This window comes from Juglans regia, chromosome 6 (assembly GCF_001411555.2).
Source record: "Juglans regia cultivar Chandler chromosome 6, Walnut 2.0, whole genome shotgun sequence".
Taxonomy (NCBI): Eukaryota; Viridiplantae; Streptophyta; class Magnoliopsida; order Fagales; family Juglandaceae; genus Juglans; species Juglans regia.
The window spans coordinates 35,865,397-35,886,987 of record NC_049906.1 but is presented as its reverse complement, the minus strand read 5'-3'; the positions used below and the strand labels follow the sequence as shown (position 1 = coordinate 35,886,987).

Genomic DNA, 21,591 nt, shown 5'->3' with positions numbered 1-21,591 from the left:
ATCCCAGGGTAACGATGATGGAGATCAAATTGAACTCGCAAATTGTCCAAAACATTTAGTTCAAAAGATTGTAAATTGGAGTACCCCACCCATACAAAATATCCAGTATAATTTTCCATTGATCTGTACCAATCCATATTAACCAATTGTACCCCTTCATGAATACAACATACATGATTTGAGCTTTTACTGGTTATCTTAGCATCACCAATACCACCATTCCAGCTTGAAGCATCATTAAAAATGTCAATATCTCCTCCAAATACAATTACGAGATATAATACAATTCCGCTTATCTCCTCCAAATAGTGTGGCCCCTCAATATCTATTACCCACTCTTCTTCTCCCCTCGATCTGCCATCATTATCTTTTAAAAACTCATGAATATAATTCAACCACTCTGGAATCTGATTTTCTGGAAACAAAGTAGCATCATATTCATAGACTCCCTGTTAAACGTTAACTATCATTATCAATTTAATTTAAGCAATACATGCATACTATTAAACATGAGATCACACATGCATACCTTCCACAATAATGGAATTTGCACTTTATCATTCCATATATTCTCATGCATTTTGTCGCAGCCGGTCAATGTAATTCTTTGTAGCGATCTGATGTGGCTTCCATTGAATTCCAATATTTTTGATACTTCTGAAAATCTCTGTAATGACTTGCATCCACTAACATCTACGCGTCGTATATTTGGGGGAAGCTCTAGTATTTCTTCAAGTTTCTCACATTCCAAGAAAAGATGAGTTAGTGCAATGAATTCTTTGATGTTCGTGGGAAGGCTAACAATTTCAGTCCCCCATAGATCTAAATGACTCAAACTGGCGGAGGAGTTAAACATGGTAAAGAAACTAGATATTGGAAAGAAATTTGTTTCTGATTGGAAACAACTTTGAAGATTCAACAATTGTAATTCAGTGCTCTCATTGCTTGAATTCGTTGGAGGCGCCAATTCATGGAGTTGTTCTTCAGGTAATGATATCTCCTCTTCCATTTTTGTAGACTCAATAGCTAGAAGGGATGGCCCATCATCCCTCATCTTCTTTACAAGTTTTGGACAACCACCAATCTCGAGGAGCCATAAATTTTGCAACTGAATGCAAGCAATTGGGAGACGCATAAGGTTCTTGCAGTCCCATAGTCGTAAACTCTTAAGTCCAACGAGGTTCCCGATGGATAAAGGTAGTTCTTCTATTGCAGTGCCTTGTAGATCCAATTTAATTAAAGATTCCATTTTACACTTGATTTCAGGAAGATAACGAAGGCTTGAGCAATCAGCAAGAAGAAGCTCGTGTAAGGATCTCAAATTGAGGCTTCTTGGAAGGATTTGGAGTTCAGAGCATCCATGAAAATTCAACGTATAAAGATTTTTCAAAGATCCAACAGAATCATGCACCTCAACTAATCTTGTACAAAATTTGACAATCAATTCCTTCAAATTTGAGATGCTTGAAAGATCCGGAATCTCTTTTAAGAATTCACACTCATTGAAAGTCATAGTCGTCAAATTCTGTAAAAGAAAAAGAGTAAAAGTTTAATTGTTGATGATTATAATTGATGATGATTATAATTGTGTACGTACCATCCCATGCATTTTGTTTTCGTGTTTTTTTATTTTTTTGAAATCTCAAAATCGGCACATCCCATGCATTTTCAAGTTTTAAACCTCAAGAGAAGTCTTGAACCAAATAAAGTCAGATTTTCTGTATAAACTACTAAATTAAAATGTAGTTTAGCTACAAACAAAATATATGAGTGCGAAATTGGTGCTTCATGATCAACCACTGCCTCCATAACCAAACTCCTCATACAGCAAGCTGCTTACTTCTCTAAAGAATTGGGTCCATGCTTCTTCCCAAATCCAACTACAGCGGTGATTGTCCTGCATACGCTTGTGGGCGTGGCCTCGCAGCTTCTTCTTCTTGTCCTGCTTGGCCACCTTTGGAGTCTGACCCCTCACCTTTCTGGCACATGCCAGCGATCCATGAACCTTATCCATGAATTAGTTTGCTTCTTGCTGTGATGGAACCACCGGCAAACACTTGACAAGCGAGAGGGATCAGACCCTGAGAGACTAAATGTGTTGTAGCTTTGTTCTCGTGTTTTCCTTCCGGGTTTGCTTTATTTTTTTAAAATAATATATATAGATATATATAGGCTGACGTCACGATTTCCCAACGGTTCCCCAACCCCGATTGGCTGTAGCAGAATTGTATCAGTTATCATTTATATATCTTCTATATCCTAAAAGCAATAGTATTTTTTGGTTAAACTTTTTTTTGACCGTTTTATCCCCGCGGCTTTCTCATTTTTCACTTTTGTCCTTCTTCAAACAGTAGCAGCTCTCTTGATTTCTCCGCAGTCGTTGTGCAGTTTTTTATGGTTCTAATGATGAATGGAGAGGAGTAACCCTTGTGGATTCAGAAAGTGTAATAGAAATGGATGAACTGATTGTAATTGAATTACTATAAAAGGATAACACGGCATTTTGAGGAACCCTAACCTTGAGTAGTATATGTACGGAGAAGAGGGTCTGGAAGTGATAGAGACTAACAACATGCGAGCAACAAAAGAAGGCCATAGGCCAGTTTCTACAAACAACAAAATAAGGTCACGGGCCACTAGGACAACTTAGTAACTCAATAGAACAAAAGAAAACAACTTAGCTTGAGGCCCGTCCAAGTTGATTGGGTTCATAACACAGTCACCGTAAGGAAACCCATCAAGCTGCCAACCACCGTCTAGAATAGATCTAGTTTCCGTTTCCCCCTCTCTATTTCTCCCTTCTTCACTCCAACCTGGAGCCACTCTCAACTCTCAAGCTTGAAATCTCCTTGTCTCTGCCGTTGTGTGTCGTGCTGCGTTATATTGTGCCAACTGCCGGCTCCAAGGTTCCAGACCTCTGTTTCAAGCTCTGTCTTTTGGCTTTCTCTGTTTCAATTTTTCTACATGTCTTATTTTCTTTATTTTCGCTTTGTTTTTCTACAATTGTACCCACATTAGTAAATTTCTAAGAGGTGGTGACAGTAAGGAATTTATAGAAATTTTTATTGGATTTTTGAGTTTTCAAATATTGCTGAACGTAGCTGAAAATCAATATGGATGCCTACTCCCAAATCCAAGGGAACATATTAACTCTGCTTAGGTTATTAATTACTTTGTTAGGCAAATCTAAGGCCATGTTTGGTTGGAGAATTTTAATGTTTTTCCTTTTAAATATTTTATGCGTTTTTATTATTATTTTTTTTAATTCAAAATTCTCAAATATTCTCTGCATTTTTTAGAACCAAACATGACCTTATTAGTTTTTCAGAGCATGGAAGGGTTTCAATAATGACAGTACCAGCACAAAAACTGCACTTGTTTCTCTTGGTGTTTTGATTTCTTTTGAAATTAATGGAGATTAATGTGGCAACGTAAGGGACGCGCAAGGACTATTTGAGTATAATGTGACCACTTGGCAATGATTGCAAAGAAAATGAATGGTTCAGACGTGAACCCTCTTACTGATATGGCCATTTGCTGTGGCCAAACAGAGGCATTTGCAGCAGTTGTGTTTGCAAATAATTCATACTAATATTTTAATTGTATTTTTAGCTCTACGTGTGTGGGTAATTTGGCTTGATGAGTGATGTGTGATTTGTTGCTTGAAAGGCATGGTATTCTTTATCATCATATACCTACAACCTGGAATTGGTTCAGAATACTCAAGTTTTAGTACTTACTCGGTACTCAAGTTTTCTATTTTCTGATTTGAGGGTATGATTTGCCGTCCAATTTTTCAATCACCAAGTCAGTGGAAAATTGAAAATTGAAAATTGAAAATTGACGTAATCGATATTTTCTTCTACTTGTTTCTTTACTGGTGTTCATTTTATCAATATGAAGACCAGAAATAGAAATGCACATGGAGACATGTAAGTGAATGATCATTTCAATAGTTGATATTTACGTATTAGGATTATCTCTGCAGATACTTTTTGGCAATTTCTTGAAGAGTTCTGGAGATGATATAATAAACATCCACCGTGGCCTTTTGGCATCATTCAAAGGTTCGATGATTGCAAGATCCATAATTTATATGTTTTCTCACCTTTCAATCATTTGTGCTTCCTTCATAATTGTTGATTAATGTTTAACTAGCTAGATTATGTTGGCAGGCTTTTGAAGCCGAGGTGAAATCGATCGGTGCAACAAGCCACTTTATGACCGAAGATCTTGATGCAGGGCCTGTTATTGAAATGCACAATCTTTTATTTTAAATTTTCTGAACTTGGTGCTCCATACTGATCTTCAACTGATCAGAACATCTTAAATATGAATTTTCTTTTACCATTATTATGTCATTTCTGATACCTGATTTACACAGTTGAAAAGGCATTGCAGTTTATACATGAAAGAGGATTGCAGTTTAAACAATCTGATAATATTTATTTATGTAAAGAATGATGTTTATAAACTTGACGGTTTTGGATTTGCACCTCTCGGTGATAAGGCTGATGATCAGTAGCGACTACAAGAAAGTATGCCTTTTGGGGCCAAATTATATATATATATCCAACCAAACATATATACAATCCTCACACAGCATCTTTTTGAAAAGCATAACAGCAGATGTCTTGGAATACATCACACACAGAAACATTTATCATGCAAAAAATGCAGATGATTCTGCAGAATGGATCATGATCAGTATCCTTTGAAACACAATACCTGGTCGGCTTCTACATATTTGATGGATTATAATTTTGTTAGGACTTTACAATCAGAAAAACTCGTAAACTTCAAGTTCTGAAAATTCTGCAGATCAGGAAAAAAAAAGAAAGAAAGAGAAATTAGATTCAAAGAAGTTCAAAACTAAATTGAAAAGAAAACAAAAACAAACACTCTCAACCCATCTCAACTCAAAACAAAAATATATCAATAAATTTCAACAAAACCTCATTGTTGAAATTTTGTGCCTGCTAGAGACGAATGAGCAAGATGGATACCACCATTGGAATTTTGTGCCAGCTTAGTCCATCGTGGGTCTCGTGGTTGACTTTTAAAGAAGTGAGGTATTTTAAATCCGTCTGGAAATCTTTCCAATGACATGCATCCAGTTGCGTTTACGACTTTTATTTTTGGTGGCAGTGCAGGAATTTCTTGAAGTTTCTTGCAATTCTTTAACTCAAGGGTCCTCAACTCATCAAACTTGTTCAAGCTTTCAGGAAGCCTAATAATATCACTCCCTGATAGATTTAAACGCCGCAGAGTAAAGTAGCGATTGAAGCTCATCAGGATATCTGGGTCTGGCAGGTGACACTTTTCAAGATTCAAAGATTCCAGCTCCGGAAGGTCTATTGAGCAACAATCATCCTTCAAGTTATTTGGAATTAAAACAAGTTCTGAACAACCAGTGAGACGAAGAGCCTTCAGATGTCGAAATCGAAGAATGCCAGTCGGGAGATGCACAAGATTTTTGCAGCCACTTAGATCTAATACTCCAAGCCCAGAGAGGTGCCCAATGGATAAAGGCAATTCTTTTATATCGGTGTTTGCTAAACTAAGGTTCCTTAAACATTCCCTTTCAAACTTGATTTCAGGGAAATTTTGAAGTCTTAAGCAACCTTCAACCCGGAGGCATTTAAGATACCTAAACTTGAGGCTTGTTGGCAAACTGGTAAGCTTAGTGCAACATGCAAATGAGAGATGCTCAAGCTTATTAAGGGATCCAACAGAAGCATGCACCTCAACTAAGTTTGTACAATCAGAAAAATCCAACCACACTAAATTTGGAATCCGAGAAAGATCAGGGATTTTTGTCAGAAATTCAGAACGAGAGAAGTCCATTCTGGCCAAGTTCTGGAAATTCTGTAAAGCAAAATTGGAGATAAAGTTCACTTCAAATATGATTACAACATAATTAAAATTAAGGAAAGAAATATTTTAATTAATGGTTGTACCTGCAATCCCACTCCCAATTCCTTGAAGAGGCTATCACTTATTCGAAGATCAACTAGCTTATTTCCATGGAAACTATATGGCAACGATTGTGAAGGATATTCCAACCAATTGAGCACTCTTAACTCGTTAGAAAGATAACTAGGAGCCTCAGAGAAGCGTGCATTACGATTTATGAAATATCTCAGGTTTTTCATCTTCATCAATGCCTCCAAACTCGAGCATATCAAGTCTTCTTTAGGTAAATCTATCAGTATGCCTTCAATTTGTTCTGTTCCCTGCATGGTGAGACAATACAGTAAAGCATTAAATCCTCTATATAATAGTTCAGTAACGGCTAGAATTATAATATATGCACTTACAAATGCATTTCTTCATGATCAGCATTTACTCGAAAATAATTATAAGAAAAATCTACATTTTTCTAATTGGTTTCACTGCAGCATAAATGAATATTGTGGACAAAGTTTTTGGTTGAAAAAAATCCGTATTTTCTTGTAAGTTACCAAATATGCTTAAACTAAAATCATTTTTGAAAGTTATTCTTACCGTATTTTCTTCAAGTACATGGCAAATATCTTCGTGATACCACAATCTACTACGTCCACCGGGCTCTTTTGGTGATTCTTCTCGAACAATTTCTCTACCCATATCTTGTAGCAAGTCATGCATCTCAAATTTATTACAAGCATCAATGGTAATGAGACACTTATCCATCAGTTTTTTTATTCCAATATTTGGATTTAAACCACAACTATCCAATATTTTCACAACATAATCTACGTTCTCTCCCTTAAAGAAACATGCAATGTCAAGAAAAATATTCTTCTCACTTTCACGCAAATCATCATAGCTCATTCTAAGTATCTTTTGAATCTTCTGGTGAGGAATTCTTTTGTATTCTTTCAAAGCACTTTCCCATTCATGTATACTTCTACCACGTAGATCCAAACCAAGCACTTCCAAAGCTAAAGGAAGGCCCCCTGCATAACGTATTAGACGTTTGGAAAGTTCCAAGTAATTATGATCAAGCGGTTTCTCTCTTTCAAAGGCACACGAACTAAATAGCTTTAGAGCTTCATAATGGTTCAATTCCTCCACTTCATATGTTGCATCAACTTCATGATTACTCAGTAAATTTCGATCCCTTGTTGTTATAATGATTCTACTTCCTAAACCAAACCAATCACGATTTCCGGCCAAAGCTTTCAATTGTCCCCAATCATCCACATCATCAAGAACTATAAAAACTCTTTTACAACGAAGTCTATTCTTTATCACATTGATTCCTCTATCAATGTTGCCAATATCATGAACCGAAGGTTCTCCTAGGATATTAGAGAGAAGAGTCTCTTGCAGTTGGACCAGACCATACTCGCTCTTCGAAGTTTCTCTAATGTTTTTCAAGAAGCAACTACCTTCAAATTTAGAAGAAATTGTGTTATATACTGCTTTCGTAATAGTTGTCTTTCCAATTCCACCAACTCCGAAAATCCCTACCATATGTACAATATTATTCTTTCCGATCCTTAAAAGGGAATATACATGCAGCTTGCGAGACTCCACTCCAATTGGATGATTAGCAACCTCAAAGTACGTCTGATTTATTATTTTTGAGTCCACCAGTTGAATGATTCTATGGATAAATTCAGATTCATTCCTATCAATTCAAAAGAGAAATAAGAACTATTAACGGTTATACTTATTACGAAATTATTAAACATACAAGAGCTATTACGATCATTACTCATCAGAACCATTATTAACAGGATCCTTTTAATAGAAATAATTAATTACCATATTATAACGACATAAGAAAAAGGCACAAAAATAAACAGAGATCAAAGAGATTAACAAACAATAAGAGTTTGGAGTTAATATACATACATGCATATATATATATATAAACACACACAAACATACATATCCACGCACGTGTATGTATCTATGATTTAGATGTATGAGGATATAAAATAAATATTCGAAAAAATCTTAATTGAAAGGCCTTAGAGTGGTTCAAAATTCAAATACCCATTCTTCTTTAAATGGAACCCAGACAAATTGGCCACTTCTTTCAGCGCAGACTTCCAGGTATCCACCTTCGTATCATCATTCAACTTGTCTTTGTAGTTCGCCAATGCCTCTCCATAGTTTTCCTTTTGGTTCCGTACTACTGATGGATCCACTTTGTAAAATACTGGTATAACAATTTGTTGTTTCATTTCTTTGCACTCGAGAATCTTCGTCAGCTCGTCTAAACACCATGTGGATGATGCATAGTTTTCAGAAAGAACGATAATCGAAATCCTTGACTCCCCAATAGCTTTGAGAAGTCCTGGTGAAATTTCCTTCCCTCTTTCAAGATGTTCATCAATGTAAGTATTGATTCCCTTTCGACACAAAGCATCATATAGATGAGAAATAAAGTTTTGTCGAAGATCTTCACCTCTAAAACTCAAGAACACATCGTAAGCCCATTTAGGGGTACTGAAAGAAAAAGAAGTAGAGAAAGAGGAAAAAGCTGCTCGCAAGGCCATGGAAGAAATTACAATGTATGAAATTAAGGCTGATCAGTAGCGACTACAAGCTGAAAGTAAGCCTTTTGCGGTCAACAATGAGTGCCTGAAGTCGTCGACATGATTACAAAAAACAAGAAAATACAGTAATGATGATTGTCATGCAATAATTCCTAAAAATAAATAAATAAAAGAAGAAAGTTGTTGGCAACTTCCTTCATCAAGTCATTCTTCCCATTATGGCTAGCTAGCTAGTTGGGCTTCACCAATTTAATTCCCCCATACATAAATATCTCAGAAGTGGGATCAAGTGAAACTTCTCGACAACTTCTTTGCCGACAACCATGCATGCTATTATAAGTTCAAAAGTCTTCTCAATCTGTACTTACAACTTCTTCTCGACAACTTCTATTTTTCCACGCTAGAAAATCTCAAAGGTCTTGTATGAATCAAAGGTCTTGAGTTCATACAGAAAATTAAAAAATTAATGGGTGTGAGATAAAAAATGAGTGGTTGTAGTCGCGGTCGTCAACATGATTAAAAAAACATAAAAGAATACAAGCTGGTGATGAGTGTCGGTACGCAATAATTCCAATAAATAAATAAATAAATAAATAAAATAACTCGTAGGCAACTTTCTTACTTTTAAGAAAAGTTTTGTTAGACAACTTCTACCATATTCCACGAGCTGAGAAAATGTTGTGTACGTTTTCTTCAGTTTTTTTTTTTTAAATAAAAGGAAAATTAAGAAAAAAATGAGAAACTTGTTAGTAACTTCTTTGGAGCTTCTTGTCACTCGGCACTGAAAATCAAGCACCAACTTTCACCTCTCCATTTTCCCTCTTCTTCTTCCCATCGTTCCCCCTCATTTCTTTCTTTTTCTCTTTTCCCCTGTTTTTCATTGCTGTCCTTAAAGTGATCAATTTGGTCTCAAAGCAAGTTGATACTTTTTGAAAAGAAAACAAAGATGTTCAAGTTGGTCCATTGATTTCCATTAGATGATGACTTTGCTGTAAAAAGACAGAAGAATATCCAACAAAGATACAACTTTAAATTTTCAAAGTTGTTTAAAATTAATTGGTCCCACAGCAATTAATAAAACTTGTTTAGCACATGAAAATCATTCTATGCTGTTCCCACGTCTGGAAATTGAGAAAGAAGTATCCAAAGTCTAAAATTCCAATACGGTGCAAGTTTATTTAATTAAAAAAGAACAAAAATATTCATCATCCTATTAAATACGATAATTGGTAACTTTGGTACTTAAATAGCACCTCCCTAAACATATGGTTTGCTCATTTCTCTATTCGGCACTAACATATCTACGTTACTTCTTATGATATCTAGCTATAGATAAAAAGTATGCATTAGTTAAAAAAAAAATTGTGTAGTTAATGTTAAATTAGTTTGACCTTCAAAAGGTCATGAATTTATGAGTTATTTTAGTTACCGTAGCTTGGTATATCTACAAATTCATATTGATAATTTAAAGGATATATATATATATATATATATATATATGAGTACTGTTACATTTAGAAAGGAATTACACAAAAACAATCGAACAAATTGACGTGTCTTCATCTAATCCATTAGACCTACTTTACAATAAAAGAAAATTTATAATCTGATGAACCACATCATGTTACATTAGTTTGTGTGATTACTTTTATGCATATATATTCATTTATGTATAAATTCATACAGTTTATCTTTTCTCAAAAAAGATAAAACTCCACTAGGTTTCACTTTTGGAAAATGAAATAAATGTAAAACCCATGATATTCTTTGTTACTCTTACTGTACTTTCTTCCAACACTTCACGAATATCCTCATGGAACCACAGTCTACTACGTTTGCTAGGTTCTTTGGGTGATTCTAGTTGAACAATTTCTCTTCCCATATCTTGTAGCAAGTCATGCATCCAAACACATTCATAACGCCATTCAATAGTAATAAGATACTTGTCTATAAGCTTCTTGATTCCATGACCTGGAAGAAAACCACAACAATCAAATATTTTCATGACATTAGCCAAAGGTTCTCCTTTGAAGAAAAATGCAATATCAAGGAATATTTCCCTCTCAGTATCATCTAGACCTTCATAACTCACTCAGAGTACTTTCTGAATACTACCGTTGGGAATCTTTCTATATTTATCCAATGCATTTTTTCATTCATCTATATTTTGACCTTTTAGATCTGAACCTAACATTGTTAAAGCTAGTGGAAGACTATGAGCATATTTTGTTACCTGTTTAGATAGGTCCATATAATCCTTAAGTTGTTCTTTTTCCTCGAAAGCATGCAAGCTAAAGAGTTGAATAGCTTCATTGTCATCCAAAATCATCACCTCGTACTTTGAATCAACTTTAGAATTATCAAGTAAACATTGATCTCTTGTCGTTATGAAAATTCTACTTCCTAAGCCAAACCAATCACGATCTCTAGCTAACTTTTCTATTTGGACCAACTCATCCACATCATCAAGAATTAGTAGAACTCTTTTAGAGCAAAGTCTATGCCTAATCACATTGATGCCTTTGTCAATATCATGAACATCCAAACTTGTTCCTAAAATATCATAAAGAAGGGTATTTTGTAGCTTAATTAGATCTCCTGCTTGTTTTGAAGTTTCTCAAACATCTTTCAAGAAATAACTTCCTTCAAATTGAGAAGAAACTTGGTTGTAGATATCTTTTGAAGTAGTTGTCTTCCCATTCCACCGGTCTCAAATATCCCTACAATGCGTATAATATCATTCTTTCCAATTCTTAAATGCTGATAAATATGTTGTATACGAGACTCTATCCCAATTGGATACTTGGCAATGCTTTGAGGTGTTTGATTTACCATTCTTAAGTCCACCCATTGAATGATTTCCTGGATAAATTCTAACTCTTTCCTATCAATATTAAAGAGAAGACAATTCGAGATAGTTAAGAGTACTTTTCACAATAGATGACATATGAATATAATTAAATTAAAATATATAGTGTTTTTCATTTTTTTCTATCCATGACAAAGTGACAGTTGTAGATTACGATGTACAATGGTAGTCTTGCTCCTAACTTAATCTAAACATTGTTTCGTAATAAACTTAATCTGAAACTTATAATTTAAAATTTGTGAGTCTTTATATTTACAAAAAAATTGAAACTAAACGTTATGTGGAACTAATCATGTGGTAGTACTAGTACTAAATACTAAATCCCAGAATCAAAAAGGATTTCTAAGATTTGACTATGTTTTGCATATAATTATTCAATGCCAAAAATAATTAGAAATATCAAATAGTTTGTATGGCATTTTATCTTCACCAGTTCCTCGATGTGAATATTTGCCTCAATTTTGCTCATAAATATCTCAAATATAGCATGCGCATACACATGAGAAAGTACATATAGGCAAAGCTTACCGGAAGTTCGCTAATGGGAAATCAACAAATCGGCTACTCTTTTCAAAGCTACCTTTCATTTCAACATCACTTGCGTTATCTGCAAGTTTATTATAGGATTCTCCAAAAATTCCTTTTTGATGTCGTACTTCTGATGGATTTACATGGTAAAAAATTGGTAGAATAATTTGTTTCATTGTTTTCTTGTAATCAAGGATCTTCATTAGCTCGTCTAAGTACCATCTAGATTCTGCATAGTCTTTAGATAGCACAATGATAGAAATCATTGATCATTCAATAGTTTTGAAAAGTGCTGGTGAAATCTCCTCCCCTCTTTCAAGGCTGTTAACTATGTAAGTATTAATTCCTCTTTGATACAAAGCTTGGTATAAATGAGAAATAAAGTTATGGCGAACATTTTCACCTTTAAAGCTCAAGAATTCATCATGATTTCATGGACGGATGGAAGGAGATGAAGAGTACGAAGAAGAGGAAGAAGCTCCTGATTGAAATGCCATGGAAGAAGAAGACATGCTCTCGGTATGCGCGATTACTATTTAACAAGAGGTCCAATACGTCGACCATGCAGGCTAGCTAATTAATCAACGTACCATTGCAGAACTTTCAACCTTCAAAGTTGTATAAAATGATCAGTTTGGTCCCACAACAATCGACTTTACTCGGCTTTAGCACATATCGATGCTGTTCCCACATCTGGAAATTGTTAGAGAAAGTATCCAAGAGTGGAGCTACTCTCACTGAAAATTCATATCGAATAGTGCAAATTCTTTTTTTTTTTTTCAAATATTTTGTGAACCTCTTTAAACATTTTTCAAAATAAAATTAAAGGGTAAGAAGTTGTATGGGTTCTATGTTCGCTTGAAACAACATTACTGGCTTGCCCAAAAAGAATTAAAATACTTCATTAATCATTAAATAAAAAAATAATTTCATACAAAATATGCATACAAAATTTGTAGCTCTTATCATTTTTCAAAAGGAAAAGAATCCTCATAAGATTATGTACCCACCAATTATCAGATCAGAAAATATATATATTCTGTGTTTCAATGTCGAAATCCAAGAATCTCTTTGCTTTTCAATATAAAGTTATAATGATTAGATTAGATGAGATAAGATGAGTTTAGATGAAAATTAAAAGTTGAATAAAATATTATTAGAATATTATTTTTTAATATTAATATTATTGTTTTGAGATTTGAAAAGGTGAATTGTTTATTAGAGTATTAGCATTGGATTGGCCGTCCTATTATTCAAATTTTGACTAATATGTAATTTTTTCATCTTTAGCTAATAATTCAAAACTTGAAGTCTACATTGGATTAGTCATCACACTCTCTATAATAATAAAATTTTATTATTTTTTATTATTTATATTTTTTAATTAATTTTTATTTTATTTTCATAATCTTCAATAACCTCCAACAAATCATATTCATTTTTATTTTCATAATCTAACAATCTATAATATAATAATAGTAATGATCTAACAATCTATATGGAAATTTAAAAAAATAATAATGATAAAATGAGATGAGATAAGATGAAACTGTTTCTATATCCAAACGGATCTAAATGAAACAAAAATACTTTGCCGTATTACTCTTATAATTATATATATAATTATTGTACATTATAGTGTCAATTGACCTACCATTAAATTGCATCAACTGTATAAAAAGTGGCACCAAGATTTGTCCCGAATGGTGAATTTTACTTTTTTTTTTTTTTTTCATGTATTTTTTTAATCATCATAAACATTTTTTTAAAAAAATTAAAAATTCACAATATCATTAAAAAATACTTCATTAATCACTAAGTTAAAAAAAAAAAAAATTCGGGCCGGACGCAAATTGGGGATCCAAAATATTTCTGTAAATTCTGATCTTTTTATAGAAGTAGTCATGAAAAAGGCGAAAATTTCTCTCTCTCTCTCTCTGTTTCACTGCAAGTCTGCACCGTCACTCTTTTTTCTTACAAATCCCACTTTTCTGTTTCTTTTGCTCTTTTAAATCTTTTAAAAACAAGACAAGCCTAGAAGATGAAATCGCCCTCTTAATTTCTGCTCACTCAAATCTTGATATATACCTCTTATATGTGTCTTAATTTTCTATTAGTAACGTGTGACTGTGATATGAAAGATAAACGTTATTGGACAACACAGAAATTTTACGTAAGAAGTTTACAAACTGGTATGAAATAGTGGTTTGGATTCAGATATGAGTTGGGATGGGTTAAGATAGTTTGTGAATAGTAGAATAAAAGTTGAATTATTTATTATATTTTATGTAAAAATTTGAAAAAATTGTAATGATGAGATGATATGAGTTGAAATGAGTTAAAGTGAGTTTTGAATGCAAACAAGGCTTCTAGATCTAATTATATTAAATTGCAAAACTATTTTTTTTTTATGAAGCAGATCCGATAACGTTAAACCGCATCAACGTGTAGACTTTTAATTGAGAGAAGAAAAATGAATACAAAAAGTAGTTGGATGACACATCAAGCAGAGAGAAGAAAAATGACACAATAATTAATTAAGGAATAGACTGAAAATTAAATTCACTCGTGTCCAAGAATTCTAACAAAAAGATCAGTCGAGAAAAACACCTCAAATGTCAAGATATTAATTGTAAGTTGGACAGATTTTTCAGTATAATTATCCAAAAATCAGTGGGAGAGGAAGACGAGATGGAGAAAAATTTTCAGAGAGAAAGAAGAGGAAATGTTTTAGAGAGGACTAAAATTGATCCTCAATTGTACCGATTAATTTAAGGACGTACTGAAATCATGAGTTGGAAGAAGTTGCAACGTGACTTCTAAATTGTTAATTAGCACTTAGAAAAAAAAAAGTGCTTAATTTAAAAGCTATATATAGCAAACCAATTAGAATGGAAAGTTGCACGTACGTACGTTGGGAGATAAACCAATTAAAAGTGCTTTATGAAGTATTAAGAGATGTGTAATTGGAAGTTCATGAATTCATAAAAATCATGCGACAGTTGGGAGAGGCATTCTGATTCAATGGTCCATTGATTTCCATTAGATAATGACTTTGTTGTAAAAAGACAGAAGAATATCCAACAAAGATACAACTTTAAATTTTCAAAGTTGTTTAAAATTAATTGGTCCCACAGCAATTAATAAAACTTGTTTAGCACATGAAAATCATTCTATGCTGTTCCCACGTCTGGAAATTGAGAAAGAAGTATCCAAAGTCTAAAATTCCAATACGGTGCAAGTTTATTTAATTAAAAAAGAACAAAAATATTCATCATCCTATTAAATACGATAATTGGTAACTTTGGTACTTAAATAGCACCTCCCTAAACATATGGTTTGCTCATTTCTCTATTCGGCACTAACATATCTACGTTACTTCTTATGATATCTAGCTATAGATAAAAAGTATGCATTAGTTAAAAAAAAAATTGTGTAGTTAATGTTAAATTAGTTTGACCTTCAAAAGGTCATGAATTTATGAGTTATTTTAGTTACCGTAGCTTGGTATATCAGAAAAAGAATATGACTAACCTCCAACTTTGCGGGTTCTGGTGCTTGGAGTACCTCAGAAAGCATCCTAACATTCTCCTGAACACTTTCTGCAGTATGGCCCCACCCTCTCTCAAAGCCCCACTCCTTAAACCTACAAGAAGGCAAAATACAGAAAAAGCGTGTACTATCCACCTATCATGGAATTTGTGTCAAAACAGGTTTTGCTTTCAATGATGGTGGTAAACATAAAATAATGGTCACCTCTGCTCAAAATTAAGAAATGGTATCTCTCTGGGGATTGCAGAGACAAATACAATAATGGCACTTTGTAGCTTAGCGACTGTATCCAAAGTTGCATTTACTATAAGATCCTGCTAAATTGGAACAACATCCATTATTTGTGTATCCAAGAAATTACGTTCTTCCATTCTCCGTGTGCCTATCCAAAGTTTATACCTCTCCTTTATAATTTAGGTCTTGTAAGTGCTCGAGTAGTGGCTTTGCACTCTCAGGATTCCCTTACAGCCTTGACGTCATGAACTTCGAGATGAAGCTGACACCATTTCCGATAGCAACAAGATCAAGTACCAAGTTCAGAGTGAAAAAACTCAAGCCTACACACATTTTTTGTTAAAAATACATAAATTTCAGGGTTCTACAAATCCATGTTTTCAAGAAAACTACATAATTTCCAGTCATTACAAAATCATCTTCCCAATGGTTTTCTCACTCTGCTATATGCAAGTTTATCATGTCAGTTTCTCTCCCAAGTCACACTTAATTACCAGTTTTCACCGAAGATCACTTCTTTGAATCTCAAGTATTCCGAAGCAGTAATAAAGTCTACTGACAAGTCCTCGGAGTTCACCTTAACAAATTCCCAGAATCCAGGATTTCGTCTTATGGCAAGAGCAACATATGGTGGAACAACTGTTGCCTCCTGCATAGTATTTTGAAGATGAAAAAGAGTTTATTGACAGAATCACAAATCCCACACGACGGATCCATCAGCTTTGAGTTTAGTTTTGAAAACCCATTTACAGCCAATGGGTTTCTTACCAGAAGGAAGGTGTTCAAGTTGAAGGCCTTGACTACCATGAAACATTTGCCCCAGTTGCTAAAATGACCACTGTCCGCTGCTTACTGGCCGTCGCTGCTACAAAAAATTGGGTCATCCAACAACTTGATGTTCACAATGCTTTTCTACATGGCGATCTTGATGAAAAAGTCTATATGACCCCTCCACCTGGATACTGCCCTAAGGAGGAGACTCGTGTGTGTCGGCTTCGGAAATCTCTATACGGCCTCAAACAAGCCTCTCGCAACTGGTTTTTTAAACTAACAACTGTGCTTCTTGATGCAGGTTTCATTCAATCTCAGGCAGACCACTCTTTATTCACCCTTATCACTCACGCCAGCATCACTATTGTCCTCGTTTATGTTGACGACATCTTAGTTGCTGGCAATGACACTTCTCAGATTGATGTTTTCAAAAGCCTTCTCTCTAAAAACTTCAAAACAAAGGATCTCGGCTCCCTCAAATATTTTCTTGGTCTTGAAGTTGCTCGCTCTCAGAAAGGCATCTTCCTCAACCAACGCAAGTACACACTTGATATCCTGACTGATAGTGGTCAACTTGGTGCCTGAACTGCTCACTTTCCCATGGAACAAAATTTGAAGCTCACAGATTGTGATGGCTCTCTTCTCACCGACCCTAGTGCCTATCGACGACTGGTTGGACGTCTTATTTATCTAACTATAACACGTCCTGATATTGTTTTTTCAGTGAATATTCTCAGCCAGTTCATGCATGCTCCTCGACATCCACACATGCAAGCTGCCATCCGCGTTCTTCGTTATCTCAAAGGCAGTCCCGGTCAAGGCATTTTTTTTCTCATCATCTAGCAACTTACATGTTACCGCTTACACAGACTCAGATTGGGCCAACTGTCCTACCACTCGAAGATCCACCACAGGGTTTTTCATTCAACTCGGCACCAGTCCCATTTCTTGGCGGACAAAAAAACAGACGACAGTGGCACGTTCCTTTGCTGAAGCCGAATACCGCGCCATGGCAGTCACTACTTGCGAACTCACCTGGCTGAAACAGCTCCTCACAGATCTTGGTGTCTCTCATGCTGAACCTATCAGTCTTTATTGTGACAATCAATCTGCTCTACACATTGCTCACAACCCTGTTTTTCACGAACGCACCAAACACATTGAGATTGATTGCCACATTGTCCATGATAAAATTCGGGCAGGCTTCCTTACAGCCGTTCACACCTGTTCCCATGAGCAACTTGCAGACATCTTCACCAAAGCTTTGGGACAGGAACTTTTTCACCACTTTCTCCGCAAGTTGGGCATTACGGATCTCCATGCACCAACTTGAGGGGGAGTATTGACAGAATCACAAATCCCACAAACTTAGCAATTTCTTGATATTAGGGATTTGGTCATTTAATTGTAATTATTTAGGAAATTAGTTTTAATTGTAATTCTTTCCTTTTTCATAATTACCATAGAAAGCCTAACATGTATCTATTTATTTCCATACGCTCTTACATTGTAATTACACAGTTTTCATATATACAGAGTTGATTTCTTAACAGAGTTAGTCCCTCCTACACAATTGTACATGCGCATGAAAGAGGTACTGAATGAGCACCTGGGTGGAACACAGGATGTAACCAAGTAGGCCCTCCAAAACCTCTCTTGAGTCTCCCTTGTCTTCTATTAATTTATTCAATTCCTCCAGTAAGTTCTGGGATTTCATTACCCTTTTGCCTGTTGCAACAAACCCTTTCTTTGCAAAAACAATAAATGGAATGTTAATTTTTGCGTGTAAAAATTGGTTTTATGGAGAAAAGTAATCCAAATATTACCTCAAAAAGCATCATTTTATATGATAGTTGCCCTGCCTCAATGCATCCGGCATGCTATCAACATGGCCCTGCATCAATGCATCCGGCATACTATCATCGTGGCCCTGCTTCAATGCATCCGACATACTATCTGAAATTAAATATGATCAGTTGTCACTTGAGAACTTGCTTGAAAGAAATAAACACAATGTACTCTTGGAAACAGAAAGGTTTAGAACCGAGGTAGTGGTTTTTGTTTGTTGTTCTGTGACTTGATTTAATTATGGAGAAGTAGTATGAAGAGTGAAAGACTTGGCAAGCTGAAGACATGAGAGGAGGAGGATAACGAGTATTCTTTGGTTCCATTTGTCTGGAAGGAAGAGATTGAAAGCAAGATTTAAGAAACTTGCCATTAGTAGAAGAGACTAGAAGGATAACGAGCATTCTTTGGCTCCAGTTGAGGTACCATCAGAAAATGTTGTTCAATGTTGAAATCCAAGAATCTGTATCCTTTCCAATACCAGTGTTGTTATTTTTTCCAAAGAACATGACTAACCACACATATGGTGATTCCTCTAATCTCATTCGAACACAGCTAGCATCCCATTAATTTCATTCGAACACTAGAAAACAAATATTGAAGATTCCACCTAAACATTCATCTTCATGCAGCACACCTGGATGATTTTTCACTCTCTGATCTTCATGCTTTTCTATGATATGGATTCTGAAAGTTTTGAAGAACACCGATTTTGAAGTGCAAAAAAGTTTAACACGTAGGTTGTCTACCTCTATCTTCAAAGATTCTCCAACAAAGTAGCCAAGCAATACATGTTCTGAACATTGAAAAAAAAAAGATGTTCAAATTGGTCCATTGATTTCCATTAGATGATGACTTTGTTGTAAAAAGACAGAAGAATATCCCACAAAGATACAACTTTAAACTTTCAAAGTTGTTTAAAGTGATCAATTAATTGGTCCCACAGCAATTGGCTTTACTCTCTACGTATGCGCGATTATGAGGTCCAATTATAGAGTTGCAGAACTTATCCTTGATAAATAATTATAGAGATAAAGTGGGTCAGAGAAAGGAGAAACTTCTCGGCAACAACGTCGAACATGCAAGCATGTGTTTACTCTGTACGATTGCAGAACTTTCAACCTTCAAAGTTGTATAAAATAAAGGACGGAGAAAATTAATATGGAACGAACACATGAATTGAATTACTAAACCATAGGACCCACCGATGCACCAATTTTCCCGATATGAGTTCAAAAGTCTTCTCAAAAGTCTTGAGTTCATATAAAAAATTAATGGCTGTCAGATCTGGAAGCGTTTGTTTTACGCATGAGTAGGACTTGAATTATAAATCGGTGGTGCTTAAGATGACCCTGTAAAATGAAAATTATAAATGTTTAACAAGGTAAGCTAGCTATAAATGTAGAGCCTACTCTCACCCTTGAGAGGCCCTCGAGTTTTGGCAAGAACGTAATGCCCTCAAGTTCCTAGAAATAAGACAGAGAGAAGAGGGGCTTAATTGTTTCCATAAAGAACTTGGCACATGATTTCTAGTATTTACAAGCATCTTGTTGCATCTAGACAAGTCAATCCAATGTAGAGGTTCCGAGTTAGATGCAATATTGAGTTCTCACTTTTTTTATAATTGGAGAATAGCTATCTCAAGTAGAGAGGTCGATGCCGATCGAGTTGCATCATAAAAAATAAAATAAAAAAATTGATTAGTTGAACTAGCTAGAATAGTGGCAGGCATATTCTTGAGGACGTGGGTCCCTCCAGATTCTAAGGCAACGAGAGTTGAATATTGAAGTCAATATGTTCCCACATTTGAATGTGATAATATATTGATGTCAATAGGTTCCAGCAACATCTTAGGAGCATGAAAGTGGGATTTTCAACTTCGATCTTTACGGTCATGCATGTATTATTCCGATATAGGGGAATTGGGAATTGGGATAGATAAGACATGGCAAGCCTTTGAGCAATTATGACTGGAAAAACTAGCAACTTGCTAAATCTTTAGAAAGGAATGAAATTGGAAGAACTTGGCCTTAACACTCTGCAGAAGAAAGGATTACAAATGAAAGTTGTACAGAATAAAAACATTAACATAATATCTAAAATGGAAGTTGTAACAGGTTGAATTTCCAGATTACAAAGCTACTGCAAAAGGCTGCATCAAATCTATAGGAAATCAGCTTTGCAGACACTTTGAAGTTTGAATGGAAGTATAATTCGTCATTGCAACTTCTAAAAAACATGCACTTGGGACAACTCGTGCTAGGGACTGTGCCACAGATAGTTTGGTTGCCCTACACAACCTCGTTCGTTAGTCAAATGCTGAAGAAGCACCGTGTGCATGGCTTGCATAACTGGGAAGACATGCGACAATTAGTAACATCAGAATGGGATGATAAGATTCAATATACTGCAAACAGTCAAACCAAAAGAAAACTAACAAACATTGCAAAACACTACTTTATAAAACAGCACAAAATACAGAGACATTAAAATGAACTAGCAGTCAAATCCAAAGAACAAACCCAAGAGGGAGGCTGATGTTAGATGTCATTGAAATTATGTAGAAAACAACACAAAATACAGAGACATTAAGAGAAATATGCATTATGCATATCAATGTGAAGCAATAATGTTGATTTCAGATGAGATGAAGCCAAGAAAAATACATCCCAGTTCCTAAACTACCACTAATATTATTAGGGAGGCTCGATTCTTCACCATTTTAGGGGTCAATATGAAAGCCTGAGATTCCTTCAACAATAATTTCTGCTGGGCCTCCCTGACCTGTTGCAAAGACGGGTAATCCTAGGTATAGCTCTCCATAAAGTTGGTATCTCTCTATCAAGGCATGCATCTTTTATATTTCTGCAGTTTCTTCTCAGTCCTTTGAGATGATTGGTTTATTCTTATCTGCCAAATATCCTCTGTTCCAGGCACACATCCAGCTTTAGACTTAAACTACCATGATATCGAAACTTTTTAGTACATGATGGATGTGCATAAATTAAATGTAACCGAGAGGCTACAATTAGACTTACATGTGCACATTTTTTCCGTGCTTACTGTATAGTAGTTCTTCAATGGCTGGGCGAAAAGAAGTTAGCTGCCTCTGTGTCTCCGTTAACCCCAGGAATTTGGGTCAAAGACATTGATGCCTGAGACTAAACATATCATGAGTTAACATCATTACCGTTGATGTTTGTTGCATGGTTGTATTCAAGATAATTATTTATTTACAAGTCTACCTTCCGACAATTTCCTGATATGTGCTTGTTATGATGAAATCGGCTAGCATTC

The 21,591-nt window shown here is 35.0% G+C and overlaps 3 protein-coding genes, 1 long non-coding RNA gene and 1 pseudogene across 6 annotated transcripts in view; 1 reads left to right on the top strand and 4 right to left on the bottom strand.

Annotated features, from left to right (window-relative positions):
• The window catches only part of LOC108996729 (disease resistance protein RPV1-like), a 105,872-nt gene that overhangs the window by 27,848 nt on the left and 56,433 nt on the right, over positions 1-21,591 (bottom strand). The gene's annotated exons all lie outside the window — the stretch shown is intronic.
• LOC118348686 (disease resistance protein RPP5-like) lies at positions 61-1,513 on the bottom strand. The gene is made up of 3 exons (XM_035690793.1): positions 530-1,513; positions 174-449; positions 61-123 (listed from the first exon to the last, which is right to left on the bottom strand). The coding sequence occupies exons 1-3, from the start codon at positions 1,511-1,513 to the stop codon at positions 61-63; spliced, it is 1,323 nt and encodes a 440-aa protein (XP_035546686.1).
• LOC109019538 lies at positions 1,779-2,109 on the bottom strand (annotated as a pseudogene).
• Positions 2,667-5,072, top strand: LOC109019539. Its single transcript, XR_002000780.2, has 3 exons — positions 2,667-2,906; positions 3,989-4,067; positions 4,176-5,072. It is a non-coding gene; the product is annotated as an uncharacterized LOC109019539 (long non-coding RNA).
• Positions 4,530-8,914, bottom strand: LOC109019536 (disease resistance protein RUN1-like). 3 transcript variants are annotated; one of them, XM_019001829.2, is made up of 5 exons: positions 7,990-8,914; positions 6,508-7,618; positions 5,961-6,236; positions 4,956-5,868; positions 4,530-4,815 (listed from the first exon to the last, which is right to left on the bottom strand). In XM_019001829.2, exons 1-4 carry the CDS (start codon positions 8,493-8,495, stop codon positions 4,957-4,959), a joined length of 2,805 nt encoding a protein of 934 aa, XP_018857374.1. In that variant the 5' UTR covers positions 8,496-8,914; the 3' UTR covers positions 4,530-4,815; position 4,956. The 3 variants fall into 3 exon arrangements, with proteins under 3 accessions (XP_018857374.1, XP_018857376.1, XP_018857375.1); XM_019001831.2 differs by having other exon boundaries at positions 5,007-5,868; XM_019001830.2 differs by having other exon boundaries at positions 4,530-5,868.